The sequence below is a fragment of the Dromaius novaehollandiae genome, chromosome 16, assembly GCF_036370855.1.
Source record: "Dromaius novaehollandiae isolate bDroNov1 chromosome 16, bDroNov1.hap1, whole genome shotgun sequence".
NCBI lineage: Eukaryota > Metazoa > Chordata > Aves > Casuariiformes > Dromaiidae > Dromaius > Dromaius novaehollandiae.
The window spans coordinates 5856320-5881351 of record NC_088113.1 but is presented as its reverse complement, the minus strand read 5'-3'; the positions used below and the strand labels follow the sequence as shown (position 1 = coordinate 5881351).

The window sequence follows — 25032 nt, the reverse complement described above, 5'->3', positions numbered from 1 at the left end:
TTCCTCTACTTTGGTTGTGTCCTCAGGGCTGGGTGAGGGAGGCTGAGAGCAGGTTGTGATGCTGGGGGAGATGGGAAGAGGAAGACCTCAGTTCTGCTGTTAAACACTCCAGAGACTGAAGGAGATCATTGTCTTTCAGTGCTGCCATCTCAGAGCAAGCTATGTTTGCCCTCACACTGTGTCCATGCCAATGCTCCCATGTGCTCTTCTTTCAGGATCACAGCACCAAGTCTGGGAAAGGGACAGGACCCACGACAGACCTTCGTTCCGTGTCACCGGTGAGTGGAGGACGTGGCACCACTGCCTGAGGCTCAATGCAGGGAGGAGGCCCGGAGGAAGGCAGCCTGGCTTCTGAACACTAGAGCTGGGGACTGGCAGCCTGTGCTTGGTTTAGGCTGCCTTGGCTAGTTGCTGTTGGCTACCCAGGAGGCACGCTCATCCTACATTTCTAGCACCAGCACCCTTGGCTGATGTGGTGGTACTGGGCAAGAGTGGAAGGATGCATTGGTGCCTGAGCAGGAGAAGTCTGGGGTGCAGGGAGGCCATGAACCCCATGCCTGTGGCCTCTTTCCTGTGCCAGACTCGCACTTTGAGCATCAGCTGGAGGATGAAAGATCCTGAAAAACAGACAGTCCCTGGTGAGGTCTTAAGCAGGCTGAGTTTTCCTTAGCCCTGGGGTTCCTGCCTGGCTGCCTCAAGTTCTGGATTGGTGTACCTAGGGCAATGCTCAGTGTCTCCTCTCTCGTAGTAGTAGTAGTAGTCACAAACTCTTAACTTCTTCAGAGGAGATAATAGTCATCAACAATCTTGCCCAGTGCTCAGCACTGTGTAGGACAAGGGCCTCAGAGCAGGCCTTCCTTTATAAAGTGATTTCCTACTCAGTTATCTCTTCCAGGTGCGGTCAAATCTGGCTAAATGCCTTATCCTGCCCTAGGCTGGTCACTTAGTGGACCTGGAGCCCCAGGGAGGCAGTGCTTGGCAGTAGATGTGGCTGGGGAACCAGCAAAGGTTTCTCAGCCATCTTCACACAAAGCAAGACAGACAAAAGTGCTGCTTTTGGGGGCGGAGTTAACCTGAAAGCTCTGCACTTAGCGTGGCCTTGAGGGTGGATGTGGAGGAATCAAATGCAGCAATGAAATCATCTGCCTGCTGAAGAGGGCCTTTTCTGCAGCTCTCTGGGCTTGAGATAGTTCTGGACACCTCTGACCAGACCCGCACAAAAAAACCCCTCTGGCCCCAAATCCCATGTCCAGTTGGAACAGTGCAGCATGTCTTTTCTCTTGCCATGGTCTACTCTTTGCAAGTCAGGCATATGCTTGGCTAAGCGGCTTTGTCTTGGTGGGAGGTGCAGGAATAGCCCTCGTGTAGCATCCCTTCTGTGCTTCTATTCCTTCGCTAGGCCTGGCTCTCAGTCTCCTGTAAAAAGGGAGAATCAAGTCCCCACTGATGTTCTGCTCCCATGAAAGGTGTCTGAGGAGGACAGAGGCTGCAGTAGGAGAATGAACCAAGCTCTTATTCAGCTCTTATTCATGGCTGCATCAGGTAGAAGGAATAAGATGGGGGAAGATACTCATATCAGCAACAGGTGTTGAAAACTTGATGTCCCAAATCTTTGGAAGTTGCCCCTGGAGCCAGCACTAGTGTCTTTCCCTGCAGAGGTCCCTGCTGACACAGGTGCTCTCTGTCCTGTAGATCACCGGCAGCTCCACTGGGAAGGAGGTGCTCACCAGCATATTCAGTGCCACCGCAGAAACCCTCTCCACTTCCACCACTACCCATGTTACTAAGGTAAGAACATCTGCAAACATGGAAGCCCAATGGATTTCTGATGAAAATGCCACTGGCATTTGGAGAAGATAGGAGAAAATGCTACTGTTCTCCTTATGAGCTGAAAAAGTGTGTGCTGATCTGTGGGGGATCATCAGCCAGTGCCATTCCCCATGCTGCTGTCCAAAAGCCCCAGCCTAATTCACCCCGTTGTACAGCAAGTCCAGTTCAGCCAGGTATGACCTAGGGGGACTTTGGGCATGGACAGCTTGTGTTTGACAGGCATTGGGTGTTTGTCACCATTACCCACATGGACTGTGACTGCCAGTCACATCCAGCTGTAGGTGCTGGTACGTCAGGAGGAGAGGGAGTCATTGGGTTGAGGCAGAAGAACAGATTTCAGCACTGCTGACCTCTCTGCACCCTGAAGCCACTTGCAAGGATGGAAGTGACTCTGCTTTAGGCTGCCACCAGTGCATATGAAAGTGCCTGTCCATGCAACTGGTGTGTGTAGCCAGTTTAGAGCCAGACCCTAGGTCTCCCTTTCCCAGAGCAGTCCACTTCCTCTCTGCTATGGTGTTTGTATTTGGTATATTGGATTTATTAGAGTTGGAGTACTGCGGACAGGGCGAAGAGACATCAGGAAATTAAGTAGGAGGAGCTGCACTGAAGAACCTCACCATTGGCCATCTCATTCGCAAATTAAATGCACGTAAATGAAAACTGAAGCTCAGTGAGAGACCTGGGTGGGCAGAGACCTGGTGCTTAATACCTGCAGCCTGGCCCTTTCTTTACTCTTTTCTCATGCACTGTTACTCCCATCCATGCTCTCTCACACTCATGATTAGCTGTGTCCTCTGTTGCTGTAGGCTCACTTTAATCATATGCTGAATCAAGGTTAATGGGAGGCGTGCTAAATTATTGTGGGAGTTTCTGAGGTGATGCTGGGATTGTCCTTCCTCTGGTGGCTAGAGTTCCTTCTGGCTTTTTGGGTGCTCTCTAACAAATCCCCCTTACACACAAGTAGAGGCAGCACATCATTGACTCTTGGATTTGGAATCTTTTTATTATCCATCTTGTGACCATGTGGCCACAAGGTATTATCCCCCAGTCCTAAAGCTTGTACTACAGCCATCCTCAGCCTTCTGGTTTGCTTCTTGGTATGCATCCAATCTGCATTCCTGTGGCTAACGTCACTATAGGCAAGGCTTTGAGAGAGGGCAGGCATCACATTTACTGCAGCATATTTAGGACATGAACCATATAGGGTTTTAAGGCTCTGCATTAGTTGTTTGCCCCAGAAGCCTGCAGCCTGCAGGGCTGCTGTGATGCCCCAGCCGTGCCATGGTAAGTGGCAGAATGCTCCTGCCAGCAAGGAGGGGTGCAGGCTGGAGATGAGTTCTGTTCCTTTTTGTGTTGCAGACTGTGAAAGGAGGGTTTTCAGAGACCAGGATAGAGAAGCGCATCATTATCACAGGAGATGAAGATGTGGACCAAGACCAGGTAGGAGCAGAATGCTGTGGCTTTGTTGAGTTGTAGCTGCTCCCTGCTTGCATCACAGAGCGTTCCTGGTTCTTTGCTCCTTCGCTCTGAAAACCGATCCCTCACATCCCCAAGCCTACTGGCTCTGTCCAGGCTGTGGAAGAGGGTGGTAGTCCATTTCTCCTAGGGGTACAGTGGTACTCACAGCAAACCCAGTCTCCATCTTGGAATGACAGTGACAGGGTTCATCACTCATTTGGCCTGTGAAAGAGCTGGATCATTTGATTTATACTGAACAAGAACTTCCAGCTCAGCTCCCACCAGTGCCTCTTGAAGGAATGAGTCAGCACTAAGGATTATGTTCCAGCACAGAGCCCAGCTATGGGATTGCCTTTTTCGTTTCTTACGTAAATTTCCAGTTGCCATTTCTCTGTTGAAATACCCTGAAGTGACCCAGGATTGTCCTTTTCTTTCCTGCAGAGTCTCACTGCAGGTTGACTCAGTCCAAATAGTTGTTTTTTGCATTTACCTCCTTAAGAGAAGGAACAAAAAGTGACAACTTTTTATGATGAAATAACAGAGACTGACAAATCTCTGGGGCTGCAGGCTCATTTTCTTGTGACTTCATCCTTTAAGATTTTTTTGCTTTACAATTTTTTTAAAGGTTCAAAGTATTTAAAAAGTTGTCTTGAGCAGAATCTAAAATAATTTTTAGACTTTTTAGAATTATTCAGAATAATAAATTTATTTAGAATAATATTTTAGATTTTTTTTTTTAGAGTTTTTTGGCAGAGGGAATTGCTGATGTTCCTTTGCTTGGGGTTCATTAGCGAGCCTGGAACATTGTGCATCTCTGCATGCAAATAAGCAAGCAATTGAAGAGCAATATACAAGGTATCCCAATGCTTTTCTACAACCTCCCAGTCAGTAGTAGGCTCCAGACTTTTCTTCCAGGCCATTATGCATAGGTTTGGTTTTGAACCTCTGCATTCATGTTCGTCTGGAATCACATCCAGCTCCAAATATTTTTTAAACACTGACTCTTTCTGGCAATGTTCATATCAGATTTCAGGGAAGTGATGATAAACACTTTCATCATTCTGGTTTCTAGGCACTGGCTTTAGCAATCAAAGAGGCAAAACTACAGCATCCTGACATGCTGGTAACCAAAGCTGTGGTATACAGAGAAACAGAATCTTCTCCAGAGGAAAGGGACAAGAAACCTCAGGTAGGCAGAGAAATTACCAGGTGTGATTTGTACTTGCTGTATAAGAGATGTATGTAACTGTACAAGTATCTCTGTGTATCCCTTATGCCCTATGTTGTGAAGTAGCACAGTGGAGTTCTTTGCAGAAGTTCCTCCCAGACAGCAGCACAGTCTTCAATATGATGGTTAGATGATTGCCCAGACAGAGCATCCCTCATGTCCTAGCCACAGCAGACTTCAGCGTAGCATCCCACTACAGTAGCATGAGGGATGTGCCTACTGGCAGGCCCTGAAGGACAGGTACCTGGGGATGGGCAAAGCAGTTCTGTAAGCACTGTTTCTGCCTCTTCCCATGCTATACTGCATGAGCCAATTTTCACTCCCTGTGTTTCTGTACTGGCTTTCTTTTCCTCCCAAATAATTTCAGATTTCCTCCTAGGGAACCGTCTGTGGAGTAAAAAGAAAGAAGTAATGTCCTCAGTGCATGGGCTTTATTCACCTCCCTGCTTTAACAGGCTAAGGCACATTTCTGCAATTGGCCACAACTGTCTAACCCCATCAGCTGTAGGTGCTGATAGGAAGAGCTGCTCCAGGGCACTAGGAGTGGCATCTCTTGGACCAGCAATTCCAGTCCAGCCCAGCATGATGGTGATCCCAGGTGTGGCCACCTGATTGTGGTGAGAAAGCTGGTGGCCATGTCAGCAAAAGCAATGCTCCGGTGGTCCCCTTGTTGTCTTGCTCAGTAGAGGAGTCAGAATCATTTGCATGCAAAGGAGGAAGGGCCTTCTCATCCCTCCAGGCAGGGAATGACAGAGGTGATGCCTATTTTGTGGATAGGCTGAGAAACTTGGTTACTGGTTCTGCAAGGCCAATCCCAAATATTAGACCAGTATTTGCAAAAAAGAGGTTTCTAATGCCCATTCAGGTTCCCCAGGTTGTCCCTTTATAAACATGCAAGCATGGGTACCAGCACACAAGCTTTGCATCTCCCTACAGATGCCCCAAAGCAGACACAGTTCCACACACATTTTTCTCCAGGGCAAAGCTGGCTTGAGGAGGCCTGCCTCCACTCTTAACCACTTATTCTTACTCCATGCCACACTTCACTCCCCTCTCAGATGGGTTGGTGCAGCTCTTTCATAGCACTGCTTTTATCCAGGGCCGCGTCACAGCCCAACAGACTTTTGTATCAGAGCAACTGAGGGGCAGAGAAGCATGGCAGACAGGAGAAGGGGAGCTTTTGAAGCCAGCTTCACTACTAAAAATTGTACAAGGAGCTATGTCCCCAGCCAGACTCCAGATGCTTCCTGGGAATGTGATTTTGTTTCGTGATCCTATGAAGATTTTGACAGGCAGCTTTTAAGCTTGGAAAAGATGACCACCTCTGTTGTAGACTGGAAGGTCAGAAGAGACTGTTGCATCTGTCTAATCTCACCTCCTTCATAACACAGTACAAACAACCAAGTCCAGTAATTTCTGCATCTTTTAGGGAGCCAACCAGTTTTGATTTAATGGCTTAACATAAGGGAGACTTCAGCAGTGATTCACTGATAGCTTTCCCACACCAGCACCAGCACCTCTCACCAATCAGAGGTTTTTCTAATTACCAGAGGTCCTGCTAATCAAGGGCAAACTGTGGCCCAAAAGTGTTTGCAGTTTTATTGTCCAGTGCCCTCAGACAAACAGGAGCCCTTTTAGAGCCCAAGAAGTAAGAAAGGGAGCACTCCGTGACCAGTCCTTTCAATCTGCCTTGTACAGGAATCTTGACCACCATGTTCACAGAAGTTGGCATCTGTATTCAAGCCTGGAGAATAGTGAAGAAGGATCCTTCATGCTGGATTTGTCAGCAAGACATAGACATCCTGGCTGCAACGTTCATGGCGAGAGACAAAAATTTTAAAAAAAGGAATAGCAAATATATTATATATATATATACATACATACATACATATATATATATATATATATAAAAACAGGAAACAAAATGCATCCTTGCACTGCTGCTCTATGCTGGAAATGAATTACAAACAACATCAACAACAAACAAAACCAACCATCTTTGCAGATAAATTGAAGAATTTTCTGGATTGGTGATTAAATAAGATTAAAATATCATGATAATAACAATAATATTGTTTAAAGTACAATAAGCCACCGTCTTGCATGTTACATAAAAGGATACACAATCTTGAGTTCATTTGTTGCACACTGAATGGGAAGGAAAACTGCTTTGCAACAAAGCAAGAAATAAGCAAAACAAAATAAAAACCACAAGCAGAAGCAAAACCATTTCCCACCTCTGGAAAGAAGAGAGAAACCATTGAGTTTATTACTTTAGAGTTATTTTCCAATTTGGAATGTGTGGTTACACCCTTTTCCTCATTCCATGCTGGTTCTTTTGCATTTTTGGGGGTTCCGTTAATTCTGCCCCTTCTGTTCCTTATCTTCTTCTCTGTGCATTTGTCCAAGCTCTTGTTCTCTGAAGGTATTTAGGAATGGATTTCATTTCAACAAAGCAAATTATATGTATATGGTTTCTCATTTATAAAAATGCAGCCTGTAGGGGTTTCATATGGATGTGCATTTAAGTTATGTATATTATTATATATAACAAGGGGGGAGGGGGGAACAATATTAAAATAATTCAACAGTGCTGGTAAATATGATGATGACATTTTTAAATTATTAACTATTTGATTGACTGTGGTTGGTGTATTTTGAGACTCTTAGATTATACTTGGGACTCTTAGCCCCGAAAGAAGAGAATGGGGATGGTTTCAGCCACTTCTGTTTTGGGGGGGGCAGGGCAGAGGGAGAAAGACGAGACAGATCCCGCTGGCTGATCCATGTGGCAGCAGGAGGGCTGGGTTTGGTGCCACGGTATACCGTGTTTGGGATTGGTTGGTCATTGGCGAGTCGGAGGGGCAAGGAAGAGGGTTCAGGCTGCCGTTCCTGCAGCCCAGATGCTAGGCAGGAATGTCGCCTGGCCCCAATCCAAAGACATTGGAGTCAGCTGGGAACAAGCTGGCAGCGTGGTCTTAGCTCCTCTCCAGCCCACTGAGCCGAGGATTGTTGGGGTTGTTTTGGTTTGTTTCTGGACCCCAGTAATGAAGTTACTCAAGCTTTGTAGTAGGAAGGGTTGGAGGCAAAGAGGAGTCATTTCTGCCTTGCTTCCCCCACAGCCCAGGTGCGATGGCAAGGGCTGCCCAGGGCACCGTGGGCTACATGATGGCGATGGCAAGGGTGATGCCAGTCCTTCCCCCATCCTTTCCTCTGGGGGCTGCTGATGGACAGGCAGTGGAGAGACCACGTTGTCTCCATCACTGCAGAGTGCCCTGAGTGTACAAGGCTGGGTGGCAGAGTCCAGGCCCTCCATGTGAGAAGGTCCGTGTTGAGGAGATGTCAGTGAAGCTGCCTTTCCCACAACTCATTGCAACTTGGCCTTTAGCAACAGGCTTCCTCTATGGCTGCCTTTGGAAGGGGATTATGGGCCGAGGCCAGGGCCTCATACACTGTGAACCAGGCAGTTAGGGTGGACTTGGAACCAAAATCAGAAAGGAAAAGAAATAAGTGGGTTTCCTTTTTGGAATTATCCCTATCTCCTGCAGAAACAGAAGGGCCCACAATTCTGCACCATTTTGCCTTTAGTCCTCCACCCCTCGTGCAGACTGTGCCCAGAGTAGGTGCATTTTACCAGTTCCAGCAATGGATCTGAGGATGATCCTGAACAGGGAGAACTTGAGCCATTAGGATATTGTGGGAGCATACTTTGCTCACTGAGTTTCCTTAAGAGAGAGCCTGTTGTCTGGCAGCCTTGGTCCACTAGTCACTTGCTATTATGTCCCCATGAAGTCTGTTCTCCTTCTGGCATATAAGATTCTTCTACAAGCATTAAAGACAGGCTTCTTGAGAAGTGAACAGACTTGCTGGCTAATGCCAGTGGAGATCATTTCAGGTTTCTGATGAATTCAGTCATGTAGTCTCCCCCCAGATTCTGTCTGAGTGCTTTCAGTTGCTTGTAACTAGCTGCTTTTAGAGACCAGACCTCAAACCAAAAAGAGTTAAGGCAATTGCAGAGAGGCTTCTTTTCTCTCTTATCTTTTTAAATACACCCAAAACAGCTGCAAAAAGCAGTCGCACTTTCTGAAAGAGACAGCAATCGAGATAGGACCAGTTCTCAGTGCCTGTACAGGGCATTCAGCCCATCTTGCCTATTAGCAATGGTCCGCATATCACGTTGGTTGTTCTTCAGCACACTTTGCATTTCAAATCCAAAGGAGGGCCCATGTGGATTTGGTACTCATACAACTGAACTATAGGGCACTTTGAATCTGGATAGCTGGTTTTGAAATCACACATACGGTTATAAAATCTAAGGTCACTGTTAAAATTAGTAGCCTTACACAGTTGTAGAATTGATGTGAAATTGGACTCAAACTATTTACATTTAGAGTTAAAAAAACTCAGTGAGTGGATCCAATCTCCTGCCTTCTACAGCTTGTTTAATGGGTGACAATATTTAAAAATAAAAAAAGAAAGAAAAAAGTTTGCTTCTTGTTCACCTGGCAAGGTGTGGGATTCTGCTATTTAGTAATGACTAACATCCCTTTTGGGCCTGGCTCTCTCCCAGCCTGCCCATCACATTACTGCCATTTCAGAGAGCTAATCACCATTTGTTTTCTTCCAAGGGCCTTTCTGTTGAAAGGGGTGGGAGACGTGAGTGCCTGTTTTTACCTGATCCCACAAATTCATTCCGAACCTGGCCTGCAATTGCATGAGTAATAATGACAATAACAATAATAATATTTATTTTTATTTGAAAAGCACCTTACCAACCAACTGCAATGCTCTGTTGTTCCTTCACTAACTCCCCTTTTCTCTTCCCTTGTTCTTCTTCTCCCTCCTGCCTTCAGTCATATTCCTTTTCAGTGCTTGGTGGTGTATGCGTGTGTGCTCACTGTTCTTGTATTCAATAAAAGTGAAATAAATGTGTTTGATGCTGAACCAGCTTGTGGCGTGAAATGGACTCTTTCCCACCAAGAGAATGGACAGATTAACGGAGGAGCCTTGGAACCAGAGTTTCTGCATGTTAAAATACCGACCTCTTCCCTGTGTTGTCCTAGAAAATGAAGCAGATGCCTGTTTTGGGCATTGCAGACTGCTGGGGAGAAGGGTGGAAGAAAGTCGCGTATTCTTCACACTGTATCCACTAACCATCATCTGTTTGCCTGAGGCAGCAAACTCAGATTTGCCAGTAGGTGGATTATGAAGACGTGCAAAATACACAGAGAATAGGGCTGCATTTGTCCTTGAGGGTCCCGACTTTGTCTTCGGATCCTGGTGGGATTCTCGGCCTTGCAGTCCAGGTGAGAGGAAGGCGGTGGTGGCTTCTGCTGCTGGGTGCCTGTGACACCCAGGTGAGAGATGCCCACTTGTTACTGTGCTGCCACATGACACTTCTGCAGGTGTGGGGCGAGAGACAATCTCTTCGTCTAGCGGAAGTTCAGATTTTGCAGGGACAAAAGCCACGATTTTTCGGAGATGCTGCCAAGCTGCGTCCCCACCGCCTGAGGCTCGACCTGAGCCCCTGCAGGCTGAACACAAAGGACAGGCAGGACTGGGCTGGGGGCTGAGGGGAGGGACTGCCAGCCGTGGGGGTCCGTGGGGCTGAGGGGAAGCGCTGCCAGCTCTGGGGGTTTGGGGGGCTGAGGGGAAGAACTGCCAGCTGCGGGGCGTTGGGGGGCCGAGGGGAGGGACTGCCAGCCATGGGGTGTTGGGGGGCCGAGGGGGGGAACCGCCAGCCGTGGGGTGTTGGGGGGCTGAAGGGGGGGGACCGCCAGCCGTGGGGTGTTGGGGGGCCGAGGGGGGGGACCGCCAGCCGTGGGGTGTTGGGGGGCCGAGGGGGGGGACTGCCAGCCGTGGGGTGTTGCGGGGCTGAGGGGGGGGACCGCCAGCCGTGGGGTGTTGGGGGGCTGAAGGGGGGACCGCCAGCTGCGGGGTGCCCAGCGGGGGGAACCAAGGCAGGGGAGCGGCTTCCAGCGGCGGGGGGCTGTGGGGCAGCGGGCAGGGACGGGCTCCCAGGACAGCCCTCGGCTGGCCAGAACAAGGCCCCGCGCCGGGGGGAGCGCTGCCCCGGGGCCCCGACTGGGCGGCGGCGGGGCCCGCTCCGGCGGCGGCTCCCGCTGGGCGGGAAGCGGCCGCCGCGCCCGGAACGGGAGTGCCGCGGTGGCGGGGCAGCCCGGGCGCTTTTCGGGGAAGGCGCGGTGGGCGGCGCGGTGGGCGGCGCGTGCAGCCGTTCCGGGGACGGGGGAGGCGCGGCGGGAGCGGGAGCGGGGAGGCCGCGGGGCTGGGGAGCCGCGGGCGGGCAGTGCTCTCGGGCCTGGGGCGGTTTTCCTCCGCGTCGCCTGGCTGCGGCGGTCGCGGGCCGGGCCGGGCGGTTCCCTGGCGGCCGGGGACGCGTGTGTCTGCGCTGAGCTCCCGCCGGCGGCCGGGCTCCATGGCGGCACTGCAGCTGGACCCCGAGCTGGCCAAGAGGCTCTTCTTTGAGGGCGCCACGGTCGTGATCCTCAACGTGCCCGAGGGCACCGAGTTCGGCATTGACTACAACACCTGGGACGTGGGCCCCCGCTTCCGCGGAGTCAAGATGATCCCTCCGGGCGTCCATTTCCTCCACTACAGCTCTGTCAGGGGAGCCAGTAGCCGGGAGACAGGGCCGCGCACAGGCTTCTTTCTAAGCCTGCAGCAGCGAGACTTGCGGGTGCTGCGCTGGAACCCCACCAACGAGGAAGTGGATCTTACGCCAGCAGCCCAGGAGGAGACTGAAGCCATGAGAGCGAATCTGCAGGAGATGGACAAGTTTCTTGGGCCCTATCCGTACGAGACCCTGAAAAAATGGATTTCCCTCACCAACTTCATCAATGAATCAGTGATGAAGAAGCTGCAACCAGAGAGTGGGCAGATCTGTGCCTTTTCAGAAGTTCTCCCTGTGCTGGCTGGGAAGCACACCAAAGACCGTGCTGAACAAAACTTGCCCCCATACGACGCAGAATGCAAAAGCTATGCTGAAGGTATGGCACGGCTACCCAAGATGAAACTGAAAGCTGGCACTGAGATCAGATTCACAGAGCTGCCAAAGCAGATGTACCCCGATGGTGCTACTCCAGAAGAGATCACCAGGCATAGCATGGACCTTAGCTATGCTCTAGAAAAAGTGATTAATAAGCGGTACTCCAGCCAACCTCACGATTTGCTTGGTGAGTACATAGTATCCCAGTAGTAGAGTACTTACTCACTTTGGAAGAATTACGTTGTTTTCTGGTAGAGCAAGAATCCGTGGGTGAAACCTGCAGTTCTGTGGACCTTAAAGCCTCAGGGCACAAGCGTGCTCTTATAATTGTGACTATACAAAGCAGTTTATACAAGCTACGAAGTTAGAGCAGCTATAGGGTTTATTCCAGTCACACTGACAGGAGAATCCGGACGCTCTTTTGCTCAATGTCTAGAGTGACCAGGCTGCTCCACTAGCCACTTTTGTTCCTGGATGCAGCAGTAACATGTCTGGAACCCAGATTGCCTCAGATTAATTCAGAAGCATAAATCCCAGTTGGGTATGAGTTGAGGTGTGGTTGCGAATTCTCCCTTCTGCTTGGAAGGCACATCACATTGCATCTGATGCAAATAAATTTTGTTCTGTGGTGCCAGCCTGATGATTTGTCTATCAAGTGATCTTCTAAGGACAGAGTTTAGGGAGTCCTGAGACCACTGGATGGGACAGGACATCTTAATCTTTAGATTCTTGCTCCTTTTTTGCCAGCAGCTCAACCTTTGGGTTTTTTTGGACAAGTTGCTTTGCTTTTTAGGCCTCCAATTCCCTTTGTTTAGATTAGGGATAATGATGCTTCTGTGCCTTGTGGATTTTTATTTTTTAAGCTCAGTGTTTTCAGTGAGGGTCTCAAAGGTTTGCAAAGTAGCTTACAGCAGGTGAAGAGTGAGCTGTGCACTAGGGAGGCAGCTTTTCTTCTTGCATGACCCTGGTTGTCCCTTTTGCCCTCTGTATTCTTTTCAGTACAGGCTGTTTCAGTGTTTTACTAAATGCTACTTTGATTGTTGGTGAATACAACTGATGTGGAAGAGTTGAGCTTTGTGGGGAGGTAGTAGATAGGATAGCACTGAAAGTACTAACCACAGCTAGAACAGAATGGATAATTCTAAATATAAGCTGTCAATGAAGTATACGGATGCCAGTCAGCTAAGTGAGTTTTAGTAATCAGCTATTACCTTTCCCAGCAGTCAGTTCCTAACACAGTAACTAATCAGCAGGGTGGGCCTTTCCTTCTGCTCTGCTAGACCCTCTGTTAGAAGGTCTCTGCTGTGGGCTGATGGCGACCCTCTGTGGCAGCAGTTGGGATTTGTGAGCTCTGCTGCAAGAGGGTGAGACATCCAGTGTTCATGGGCATGCTGCAGACTGCATCTCTCAGTTACCGAGTCTTGATTGCTCACCAGCCTTTTTTGATGGCTTGTGGTACAAATTAGTGACAACTCTGTGAAGATCTTTGAGTGTGTTTTTCTTGTGCGGGATGGAATGAGGACTTGGGAACCTACCTGAGCTAGAGCCTCAAGGTTACTGAGGTTTGGAATAAGCCTTTATTTTCCTCTTTTTTCTTTATTAACTTTATAAAATTTATTCTTTATCGAAATTATTCTAGGACATAAGAAGACTCATTACCTCAAGGGTATGTAAGGTTCTCTAGTGCCTTGGGGAATGGTGAGGCCGTCATTCTGGCAAAATAGGTGATGCTAAGCATCAAATGAGACTGAACCCCGATTCTTAATTCAATGAAGGAAAAACAACCATTATGTATTGCTCACATCTTCCTGTGTTCCCACACCTCTGTGTTCAAAGGGCAGTAGGATTTGCTATCCTGTATGATTTTGGAAACTCAGGCATAAAAGAAGCAGAATGCTTGCAGAAAAGCAGCAATCTCTGGTTTTTCATTTGGACATCATGGAAGATTTTGAGAATGCAGGCAAGTCCTGAGGTAGCGGTATACTCTGATTGCCAGTAAAGGTATTCTCCAAAGTTGACCGCTACAGTTATAAGGGGTCCTGCCTGATCATGCTATGCTTGTTCTCCAGCTGAATAGCAGAGCATTAGGAAATAGTCAGTGCTTGGAGTATTGATTGCTATTATCAGAGTAACTGGGAGGATAGGGTGCTGTTCATGTATAGAAGGCAATCCCAGTGTTTATACAGTCATTTTCAGAGCTTTCAAGAGGACATGCACCTTGGATATGTTTCTAGTTTTTTGTGTATTTTGTTTTGTTTTCCTTTCCTGAATATGTGCAGCTGAGTTGCAGTTTGCTTTCATCTGCTTCTTGATTGGGAATGTGTATGATGCATTTGAGCACTGGAAAAGACTCTTAAATATCCTGTGTCGATCCGAAGATGCCATAGGGAAGTATCAAGACCTTTACACAAATCTCATTTCTGTGCTGTATCACCAGCTCAATGAAATCCCAGCTGATTTCTTTGTGGACATTGTCTCCCAGGACAACTTTTTAACCAGCACCTTACAGGTATGTTTGTGGCTGCCTCTGTGGGTGACTTAAAAAATGGGAGTGGGAGGAGAGGGCATACAGGACATCAGAGCAAATTTGGGGAGAATTTTCAAAAGGAAGTAAGCTACTATTGATCTGCATAGGAGACACTGAGTCTCTGTGCTCTAAGCATGCTCATATTTTTTTTTTATTTTTCCCTGCATTCTTTACACAGAAATGCCACTTGCTTGTCCTCTCTGAGTTTTGTCTGCTAAAGTCATGCCCAGAAGAGTCTAATGCAGCATAAATTTAAGTTAGCCTCTGTAGAAAGGCCAGCAAAGTGAGGCAATGAGAGGAAAGACTAATGAGACTATAAATAGCTGCAATACGGAATGGAAGGTGTGTCTTTTTTTTAGTATATTTTCTTGGCAAATAATGCTGAAAGTAGCCTGTTACATTGACATGGCATGGATCTGTTTCAGAGTTCTGGAGTAGTGTATGTAATGCAAGTGAATTGCACCAGCATACCTTTACTAAAAATGACTAAGGTCTTAGGCTACATTAAGCTGAACAGCTATGAGAGAGGCTGAGCAAGTGCAAGTCAAAGTCTTTTTATGTATTTTTTCCAAATGCCATTCATTCTGAATATATATATATATATAGTGTCATAAAAGATTGGTGATACTGACTTTGGTCAGCTTGAATGGTATGATGTTCTCTATGCAGAGGAGTTTCAATGAAATCTTTTTGAGCTTAGGGCATTAATAGTACATTAAAAGCTTTTCCATTCCTGTTAGAATCATGTTCATTTCCTAGAATCACATTCTTATCTAGAGGGAATTTACAGGTAGTCTAGAATGCAGAAAATACTCTACTTATGCTGAGACAGGTATGACAAATCTTTATAATTCAGTACTAGTAAGACCAGTTACTCCCACTCACTGAAATTATGCTAACAGCTCAACAAATAGACAAGTTTTATAGCTAAGCAAAATTCAGTAAAAAATAAAAACAGATATACCCATATAACTCAGCAATGGAAACTTAATCCCAGCATGAACTGCGGTAAGTTGTGTTGCAGTGCTTGGTTTAAATTGTGTATTACCTTCTCCTTTCTCAAAGACAGTGATTTCATTTCTGTACCTGTAATTCCAAGTTGCTGCTGTAGATCTTTTTTTGTTTGTATGATTTTTGTTTTAACTCACTGGGTAAAATTAAGTGGGAAGCATTGTTTTAATGAAGAGAATGACTTCACTTGACCCCCCCCCCGCCCCGGGTTTCTTCAAATCTGATTCACAAAAATCTTGATTTTTGATTTTTTTGTTTTTTTGGGTTTTTTTTTTTCCTATCTCATTTCAGGACTGGAAAATCCAGCTCTATTTTTAGCACACTGGCAGAGCAACACTTTGCCCTATGAAAGTACAACAGTACAAAAGAAGTGTCAACCAGCCACTCTTTCTATCTGATGGAAATTTTGAAAGCACCTCTGTGTCTCTGATTATCTTTTTTTTGGGCACCTAAGTCTTGTATGCCCTTGGAGTTCATCAGTCTTTGCCTTTTATTTACACAATAGGCGCTGATGCCTTTAGTGCGGCAGTGTTGGTTTCAGTGATCGCCGCTAACCCCAGCGGGGGTCACTGCCTTCCCAGCAACGCACAAGATATTTATGGTTTAACTCAGCCTCTCTTTGTTAAAAGTCCTCCAGTTCTCTGCGCTGGTGAGATTTCCCTGATTGTTTTGAAATAGTGCCAGAGAACCTCTGGGACTTGCATTACCAAGCCACTTTATGTATGCAGCTGGCAGGGTAAATCTTGCCCAGATATAGGCAGGTAGATTGGAAGAAGTTCAAAATGGACGTGGGGAGAGTGTATTTGACTGCAACAGCTTTATTTTTGGAGTTTGATTTCAGGCAGGAAGAGTTCGGCATAACCACCATGCAGTCTCCGCAATGTTTAAAGAAAAAAAAAGGTTTATGAAATAAGTAATTTAATGTGAAATTCATTGAAGAGAAATGTAAAGTAGAACCTTAATTTTACTTTTTAATATGAGTCTTGCTGTGTAAAGGAGTTCTGTTGGCCTTTCTGTATGAAGAGGTATTTTCAAGAGGCAGTTTCACAGTAGAATGAACAGGAGAAAGGCAAATGGTCATACACAAAGCAACAAACTGCTTTTGCTTTTCAGTGTTTTCTCCAGCTGTCGATTGAGCTCTTCCAAAAATGGGCTTGGTTTGTCCCAAAGGGGTTTCCCATCACTTCAACCCTGCAATGAATGTTTCTTTGGCTTCAAAACATAAGTTTCTTTCTATGGAAATGAGTTTTGGGTCACAAGTTCAGTACACTAGTAGAAGCAGGCAGGTGAGAGGTGGGCTCTGAGGCTAAATGCCCTGTTTAATCAGATATGGATGCTTTAACTCTCCAAAATGCTAACAGAAAGCTATGAATTTGTGAAAAGTTAATGGATTTGTGTATGTTTGGATGGTGGTGGGGGCAGGGGAACCACCCTTCCTTAAAATTTATTCCAGATTGCAGCGCCCTGTGCTCAAGGATCTTCAGGGAGTGACTGTGCTGGGGATAACTTAACTTCTTCTAGGGAGCTCCCATTCCTTTCTTAGCTCTAAGGTTATTACCTCTAAGGTTATCTTACCTCCATATTTCCTAAGCTGTTGGTGATACCATTTTACAAGAATACTTTGGAGGATCTCCTGGTCCATCCAGCTGAGAAAAAAGATGGCTATTATTCCCTTTTGGCCTTGTCGACTCAAGCTGTAAGATGTGCTGTGAGTTCTCATCTGTCACTTAGGGTTTTTTTCTGTTCAGCCAGTTAAGCATATTTCAGAATCCCATAATGCATATTTAATTACATGTGTGCTCCTGCTTGAAGCAGAACTATTACCTTATTTAGTGCAAATATTTCTAATGATGACTCAGTGAAATGAAGACAGGATGTCTGTCTTGGCTGTGGGATGAAAGGGGAAGCGTAGGCTCTGTTTAGGTAGTCCATAGTTAGAATAGTTTCCAGGATGGCTGATTCCTTCCGGGGCGGGGGGAGGCTAACCTGAAATTTTGACTGGTACACCCTATTGATGAAATCCTTGCAAGAAAGAGACACAGCTTGTGCCACTGAGTTCTTACTGACATCTACTCTGTTTTTTAGGTGTTCTTTTCCTACACATGCAGTGCTGCCGTGGACAGGACACTAAGGAAGAAGGCTGAAAAATTCAAGGCTCATCTAACAAAGAAATTTAAATGGGACTTTGAGGCAGAGCCTGATGACTGTGCTCCTGTAGTGGTGGAACTTCCTGAAGGAGTGCAGGTGGACTAAGCTAAGTGCTTGCTTAGAAACAAACAGCTGTTTTAAATAACTTTTTCTCCACAACCTCCCTAACCTTACCAGCTTCTTAGAACCTGCTTCTCCAGCTGATTCCTCTTCCTGATACAGAAGCAGATGTGAAAACCACAGAGGCATTCCTCACTTGGTGAGGAGACCAGAATTATTGGACCTATTCAAATGTTGCCGTGTGGCGTCAGTGGTTACTTTGGACATCTCATTTTTTCTAGCTCTTCTGCAGCAACTCCTCCTTCTGTACTCATTCAGACTACTAGATCCCTGGTCTCTTCCGTCTTCCCTGGGCTAGAGGAGACACCCTGTTCTGAGAACATCTGCGTTTTAGACATGGAGCATTTGCTGCTCTAGTTTGATGCCTCCAGAGTGAGGAGTGTAAGCTCGCATGATCGATCATCACAGCTTTCTGCAGCCTGACCCCAAGCTGCGAACCATGAAGTTTTGCCCTTCCTAGGCTTGCATTACAGGAATAAAATCAGAAGTGTTTCAAAACTGTTGGATACTTATGCTGCTTAATGTGATTTGTTGCAGTGGCATGTTATGGAGGAAAACTCAAAACCACAGCAGAATTCCTCCCATTCTATATACCCCTAATATTGAGGTATCTTATTCCTCCAGTTCTGTTAAAAGCCTTTTATATTTACTGCTGACACTGCCTGTTTAGCCTAATGTAAAAGAATATTAACAGCCTGGTAACAAGAAATACAATCATTGGACAGTAGCCATCAATCTTTCAAAACAGAAAGTAGTCAGAGCGAGATAAAAGGTCAGACTTTTGCATGAACTGGGCCCTTCTGTCTTATAATTGGAAAAATTAAGTGTTTTCACTAGTGCCAGTTTCTCCTTTCTCCCCATTCCCCCAGGTGGGCTGTATGAGAACTTGGTGCTTATTCAGAGTTTTGGAAGCATTGTAGAATGACTTTAGTGTATTAGCAGCATCCCTGTTGTGTTATCTTGTAACATGTACTCTGAAGTGTATAATCACTAAGCTTTTTGGTTTATTTTTGTTTTTTCTTTTTTCTCCCTCCCGCAAAGGGGAATCCCTGCTGTGTAGGGATTTGGTCCTTCAGCTTGCTTGTTACTTTCTAGGTTATTAGACTCCTTCAGGAATTTGTCTGTATGCATGTCTAGCAAGATATGCTGTTTGTTAGTCTTTTATAGTTCAAAATAAATCTCTTCTCATAGCCTTTCCTACAAAAAACATCTGTACAAATTGTTTGTTAGTTATTTAGCCAAAGCTTGTAGCACTGTGGTACTGCCCTGTCTCTCTCGTTAGGATGTCCAGTGACTCCAAAAGTAACAGAGCAATGGTATCCAAGAACAGCTCATAGTTAAATGGTACCTGGTGTTGCATGGTGCAAAATGCAGCATATTCTGGAAGGAGGTATGTGATGATGTGCTCCCAAATAATGAGGTGCTTGTCACAGGAATCCGCTGTCAGAAGCCATAGTCTACTGCCTTATTGCTATCTTTTCCCCTTCCTCAAGGGCTCTGTATGCTTCATTACTCCAGGGTCTTGGTTTGTCTATTTTAAATATTGACCAAAGGCCCTTAGGGGACTTTACTCCAATTTGGCTGACGTTGCTGCTAACAGAGTGTTTTGCACTTAAATCTTTGCACAATTTCTCCTCCTGAACACCTCTGAAGTTTTTTATATCATAGTTTCACTGTGTTCTTCTCTTGTTTTTGTGTTCGTCACTTGTTTATGTCCATAGGGAGTGCTGTCTTCACAGTTGGTATTTGGACAAATCATTTGTAATCAGTGCTCCCAGCTTTGATGAAAGATTCCTTGTTGGCTGGCTGGCTTTTTGCACCATCCTGATGACTGGTTTTGTTGCTTTGGAGCAGAACACCAATTACTGATATAAGTAGTAAAGGTAGCAAGGAGCCTAAGGGCTTTCCTCTCTGGAAGGGAGACAAGAAGAATAGTGCTCTGTGGGAGAGCCTTTCCCTGGCCGCAGACCAGGCTGGCTAGGCAAAGGCAGTGTTTCACAGGCTGTTCTGGCAGTGCTCCCATGTCTTTGCTTGATAGGTTAATTTGAGTGTATCTTCGTTAAATCTCAAAAACAGTAACTGAACATTAATTTCCAAAATGTGTAACAGTCAGGTTCCTGTGATGAGCTACACATCTAGCAACTGAGAAAAGAGATTGTAATTGTCCTTCCACTGTGTTTTTCTTTCTTTTTTTTTTTTTCCTCTCTTTCTTTTTTGCAAGGTTATAATGGGGAGAGGAGTACTATCTTTTATTAGAGCCATGAAATAGCTGTTGAAGAAACAGGCCTTTGGGGAGGCAGTCCTTTTGTTAGATGTGAAACAGAAGCAGCAGACTTTCATCTAAATGTAGGTTGAGGTCGGTTGCTCAGACTTCAGCTCATTTATGGGAATCAGTTGGACACTTTGAGAGAAAAAGGAAATTGGCACATGTGAGGCAACACAAGGGATATGTTAGTAAAGGGGGAGGTCATAAATTTGGGAGGAGAAAGAGAGGAAGGCTGTTTTTCCTCTTGAAGTCTGCAGGAAGGGAGGGTATAAGGAGAACTGTAACATGTAATGGAAGGAGTATTTTCTTGCCTTAGACCAGCCACGACTATGATAACACTACCCTTCCTTTCCAACTAAGGCAGATAAAATAAACTGAAAGCAGAAGAGAGATTGCATGTGTATGTGTAAATACACACTACTGCAAGCTAATGAAGTGTAATAGGTGATGTGTTTGCAACATTGATTCAGGAATGAATTAGGGTCAGGCCCAGCAGCTTTTGGTTTGTTGTGAAGTGCCACTGAAGCGTGAGGTATGTTGGCTTTCAGCTTATGTGGAGAGTTGTCCTGCTGCCAGAGTTATGTGAGTGAGGCAAATTGGTGTCATTCCTGGCCCATGATATACTTTCACTTCAAACTGTGTTGGAGCATGGCCCCTGCTCAGTCTTGAGTGAGGCAGGTCTCTTATGGATTGACAGTGGTATGAGCTAACTATTCAATACCCCTGAAGATGCACTGCACACCATATCTACAATGCAAAACCCAGTGCAATTATGTTCAGTCCTGAGAGCTGCTATTCTGTTTTTCGTTTTACTCTCAGGCTCAGTAATGTTAGCCAGACCAGAGTTTTGAGATGCAATGATATTTACCTTGTGTGATTGCGTGTGTGTTCTCTGTCACCACACTGAAGAGAGAATTGCTTCCTGTTTCATTGATCCTGCAAACCCAAAGGTGTGGAACATGCAAACTCAGGTTACGAAGGTCATCCCTTCCTTTCCATGGATGTAGTACACCATTATTTTATTGGGAATCAGGGAGTGTTTATTTTTTCTTCTGCTTGATACTCTCCTTGTCAGCCTCTTTCTATCATCATGCCTTTCTAAAGAGAAATGGCACATCTTACCCTGTCAGTTCAATGTAGCTTCCTTTGTGATTTCCACCTCCTCCTCCCCAGCTGTTAAAAAAGCAGACCACTTCCATCTGTTTTCAGGTGGATTGCTGATGGTGACTTCATTGTGTCATGGCTGAACATCCCCCAAGAAGTCTTGGAGCTCAAATTGTTTTTACGTGGCAGCTATTTCAGCAATGCTTGAACTCCTACGACAGCAACGCTTACAGACGTTGAACAGCACCAAGGTCATACAGTGTTAGATGCTACACAAACATGTAGAGATGTTCTTGTCCCACAGCTTTTATCCTCAAAGTGCAAGCTTCCCTACAAAAGAGAGTAGGGGGGGATACTGCAGAAAGCAATCAGAGTGACACTAAATAGATCGTTAGTGCTGTGATTTTAATAATCTTAAGTGAGCTCAGGGTTAATTATTATTGGAAACAGCAATTATTTTCATTCCTCTGTGTTTTCACTCTACTGCTTTATGTTAAATTTAACTTTTGATTATTTGCTCAATAGCTGCTTATGGTAACCCTAGCCTTTGTGTGCAGCGTGTCTTGTTTCAGTTCCAGTCTATTTTTATTAATAGACTTTTTTATTGTTTACATTGTTATTTTTGGATTTAAAAAGTAAGGGTACAAATGACAGATACCCAACTGGCGTTCATGCCTCTGAAAAATCTCTCACTCCTAGTATTGTTAGAGTCTTATATCTATACACTACCTTTCTTTGGAGCGATTTCTTTTATTTTTGCTACTGCTTAGGTATGCTATTGACAGCTGGACACCAGCTGTTATGGTTGGAATGGCTGGCACTGAGCTTTTGAAATATGGAGAAGGATGGACTGGAACATCTTTATCCCCTTCTCTGAAAAAGGAAATAAAATCTTCCCCTGATGTTGCTGTTCATCGTCCAACAAAGCTACGACAGTGGTTTATTCTACATCCCTGTTGCTATAAAAGGGATGTGCTATGAATGGTCATTCCTTCATGATGTGATCAGCTGGCATTTCATAGCTATTTTTGCTCCTCCTCAGTAAATGTGCACCTCTTGTCCTCATTGCAGGCTGTGGAACTGCAGTCTGCCTGGCACACCCAGGCTAGGATTTGACCTTGCAGGAACCTGTCGCACGAGGCACGTGTTGTACAAACCACACCATGGAATTGGAACATGGGTGGGAGGATGCACCATACAGAATGATTGCGCTGGAGCCTGTAGTTAATGCACAGGAGGCATCGACTGTGCATGGGCCTAACTGACGGAGAGTGTCACCTCAGGGACCTCATTAACAGAGAGTAAATGAGCTGCAAGGCAGCCTTACTACAAATAAATAAACTCTAAATGGGTTAATCAATAGGAAAAATCCATAAACACAGACTGTCAAAGCCACTGCTTTGGATTTGCTGGTCTAACTTGCTGCATTGCCTGCTTCAGTGGGTGTAGCTTGCACTGAGAGCTTTGCATTTTCATGAGGAAGAAGCTGCTGTCAAGGCTCAGCAGTTGTTGCAAAAATAGGTCGTGCAGCTGCAGCTTTGCTGGTGAGGTGCCAGGCCTATGCCTTGCTTTCCTCCAGCAGAGCTTATCTCATACTTCCAGCAGTACTTGTCAGCCTCAGCTTGAGGTGCTTTGTGGTCCTCCAGGGATTTGAAACAAAAAGGCTGTGCTCGCATTTGTCGCAGCATGTTTGCAAGCCAAGGCAGTCCCTGACAGGTCTCCAATTTGGGCAGGCAGGAAGTGATAGGGAGCACAAAACAGCTCAACTAGAGGGTTAATTTTTCATCTTAGGCCCCTTGCTGCGATCGGGACAGATGTTTCAGTGGCCTGGTAATTCCTGTCCCCTGCACCTCCTGAGCCAAAGGGGACGTTTATCTCGAGTGCCAAAAAGTTTCCTGGATTTCAAATCTCCAAAGCCATAATGCTTGAGGACACCCCCCCCCCTCCACTTCCGCCTCCCCCTGGCTCGTGAAGGCACTTTTATGTGCCGTGCAAGCCTGGCCTCATAAGGGAAAGGTACCAGTATGTGCTCTTCCCTGGCCCTGCTGTGTCCCCTTTGCACATGTACTTACTGTCTCCTTGCCAGGTTTCCTAGAAATTCTGTAAAAATTACACCTCTCCCCACCACAGACATTAAATAATTCAGTAAATCAACTGAGATATGTAAAGTAAGAATGGTGAAAAACTCAGACATTTAGTGGCAAGTGGGTAAATGAAAGGCGGGAGTGCTCTGGAACTTATCTGGAATAGAAGGGAGAGCAGCGCTCTGCTGCCTTGGCCTGCCGGAGCCCCTGGAAGCCTCTGTGATGGGTTGGAGACTGGGGACCAGCGTTTGCTTGGGACACATGCAGGACTCACCAGAGCAGGAGGGAGTTTTATCCTGTGCTGCAGGCTTCATCACTTTTTTCAAAGTCAGATTTAGCCACGTTTGATTTATGTAGAAAGCTGAAGTTGATTTTAAAAGCAAAAGTTGCTTCTCCTCCCCCGCCGCGATTGCTGTGCCTGAGTTCATTAGGACAAGACTGGCATGAGAAGGCAGCATAAAAATAATTGCCGTGATTTTTATGCAGCATAGTAAATTTAAACTCTAATATAGATGGCAAGTTTCAAATTTAAAGTTGTTTTGTAAAAAAATGCATTTTTTTCTTAAAGAAAACAGGTTGTTTTGTTCTAGTTTCCAAGAGCTGATTTCTCTCTACTTGGGGAGCCACTGGAAGCATAAGGAATAGCAGGTGGAGACCAGGAGGGCTTAACTCAGAAGTAGATGTGGCTTCATAGGAGGCTGTTGAGGGTTTTGAAATGAGAGTCATTAAGAATGTTGTTATTGAAAAATTAGGTGTAGAAAAGACATTCTCTCTTAATGCTGAAGTAGGAACTGTTTTGCCCTTGCTTTGGAGGTATCAGATGTTGTATGAAATCCTGTGATGCAAGAACAGTTTTTTCTGACTGGAAGCAGAATTTAGGATTCTTCAAGAATTACTGAGTAAGTGCCTTTGAGCAAGCAAAGAGGTGACTATGTCTGGTTGGAAAGGATCTTCAAGGACATGGATTTCCTTGAGAATCTGGTCAATTTAATGCTGGTTTTTGTTCTTTCTGAAACTATCTTTGTTTGGACAGTGGGATTTTCTGGTAGCTGTTTTCTAGGAACCTGTGTTGGATATCCCAAGCTAATTCTGTAGCCTGAAGGTTAGCAGTGACGAAGGTTATCTGTGGGACTGTTCCATTACTGTGAAAATTGTGAAAATCACTTATAACTTTATAGAATTTGTAGAAAGCTTTGAGCTTATGTGCCAGGAGCAGTTGTGGTGATGATGCGAATTTTTACAGCTTCTCCAAAAAACAATCTTTACTTGTATTCTCTTTACTTGCACTGCTCTTTTTCTTTCTCTTCTGCAAAGATTATTATGGAGACAGCGTCGCTGGCTGGAGCACAAGGTTCATCTTGTGTTTTAAAGAAAACTTCAACTGTTGAAACTTGTTTAGGTCAAGAAGGCTGCTCAGGAGAAGAAAAATGGTTTTCAGTGAAGGAGAAGGACCTTCGGATGCTTGGTCCTCGTTACGTTTTAAGCACACAGGGGCTCTGAGCATTCGTGCTTGCTTGATGCAGGTAGATAGACTGTGTTACTCCATTTAGTCTAAGGAATTGCTTAAACCGGGTGGCTATCCCTGAGAGCACTGCCCTGTCTCTTAATGCTGGAGAGATGTATTCTGAGCCTGAACTGGGCTTCCCAGTTGGAAAGGCGATGGAAAAGCTGTAAAGGTTTCACTCAAAGGCTTGTGATACATATTGGCCTGGAAAGGGACTGACTGCTCGAGCATCCAATATTAGCTACTCCACAGAACTACAGAACAAGCTCTGACTCAGGTAGTTCTGCAATAATCTGCATTTTGGGGACAGTTGTTCCCTCCAAGCAGAGGTCAACTGTTTCCAGTAGCAGGAATATGAACTGTTTCTTTTAATAAGGTTTGCTTGAGGATTTTATTTATTTACATTAATAAATATTCACACAGTGCTGCTTGTTGTTCCTTCTGTATGTAAATTCTTGTGCCCTTCAGACTGCAGTGAGCTGGTGGTCACATTGAGGGCTGGGATTGTCCCAAGGCTATGGTGTACTGCTAGGCCAAGGATTTCATGTAGTCAGGGTTACGGGGTCCCTTTGTTCTAGTGTCAAGGGGCAGGGTGTTGGGCAGGGAAACGCATATGGGATGTAACAGTCCCAGGCGTTGTTTCTCAGGTGAACAAATGAATTGGAATCCCTTTGGCTCATTGCTTCTGGGTTGCATGTTTGTAGAGTGATTCAGGATAACATTACTTTCTGAGCAATTGCCTCTTC

The 25032-nt window shown here is 45.7% G+C and overlaps 2 protein-coding genes across 6 annotated transcripts in view; both read left to right on the top strand.

The window, feature by feature from the left end:
* Positions 1–9463, top strand: part of EPB41L1 (erythrocyte membrane protein band 4.1 like 1) — a 95893-nt gene extending 86430 nt beyond the window's left edge. For all 5 annotated transcript variants that reach the window (XM_064521374.1, XM_064521375.1, XM_064521373.1 and 2 more), the window contains 5 exons: positions 216–278; positions 1693–1788; positions 3190–3270; positions 4361–4477; positions 6215–9463. In XM_064521374.1, coding sequence (XP_064377444.1) covers positions 216–278; positions 1693–1788; positions 3190–3270; positions 4361–4477; positions 6215–6223 — 366 coding nt within the window. In that variant the 3' untranslated portion in view covers positions 6224–9463. The remainder of the gene's footprint in view (positions 1–215; positions 279–1692; positions 1789–3189; positions 3271–4360; positions 4478–6214) is intronic.
* A 1255-nt stretch (positions 9464–10718) lies between these two features.
* AAR2 (AAR2 splicing factor) lies at positions 10719–24716 on the top strand. The gene is made up of 3 exons (XM_026100117.2): positions 10719–11709; positions 13802–14031; positions 17146–24716. Exons 1-3 carry the CDS (start codon positions 10953–10955, stop codon positions 17311–17313), a joined length of 1155 nt encoding a protein of 384 aa, XP_025955902.1. The 5' UTR covers positions 10719–10952; the 3' UTR covers positions 17314–24716.
* The last annotated feature ends 316 nt before the right edge of the window (positions 24717–25032 follow it).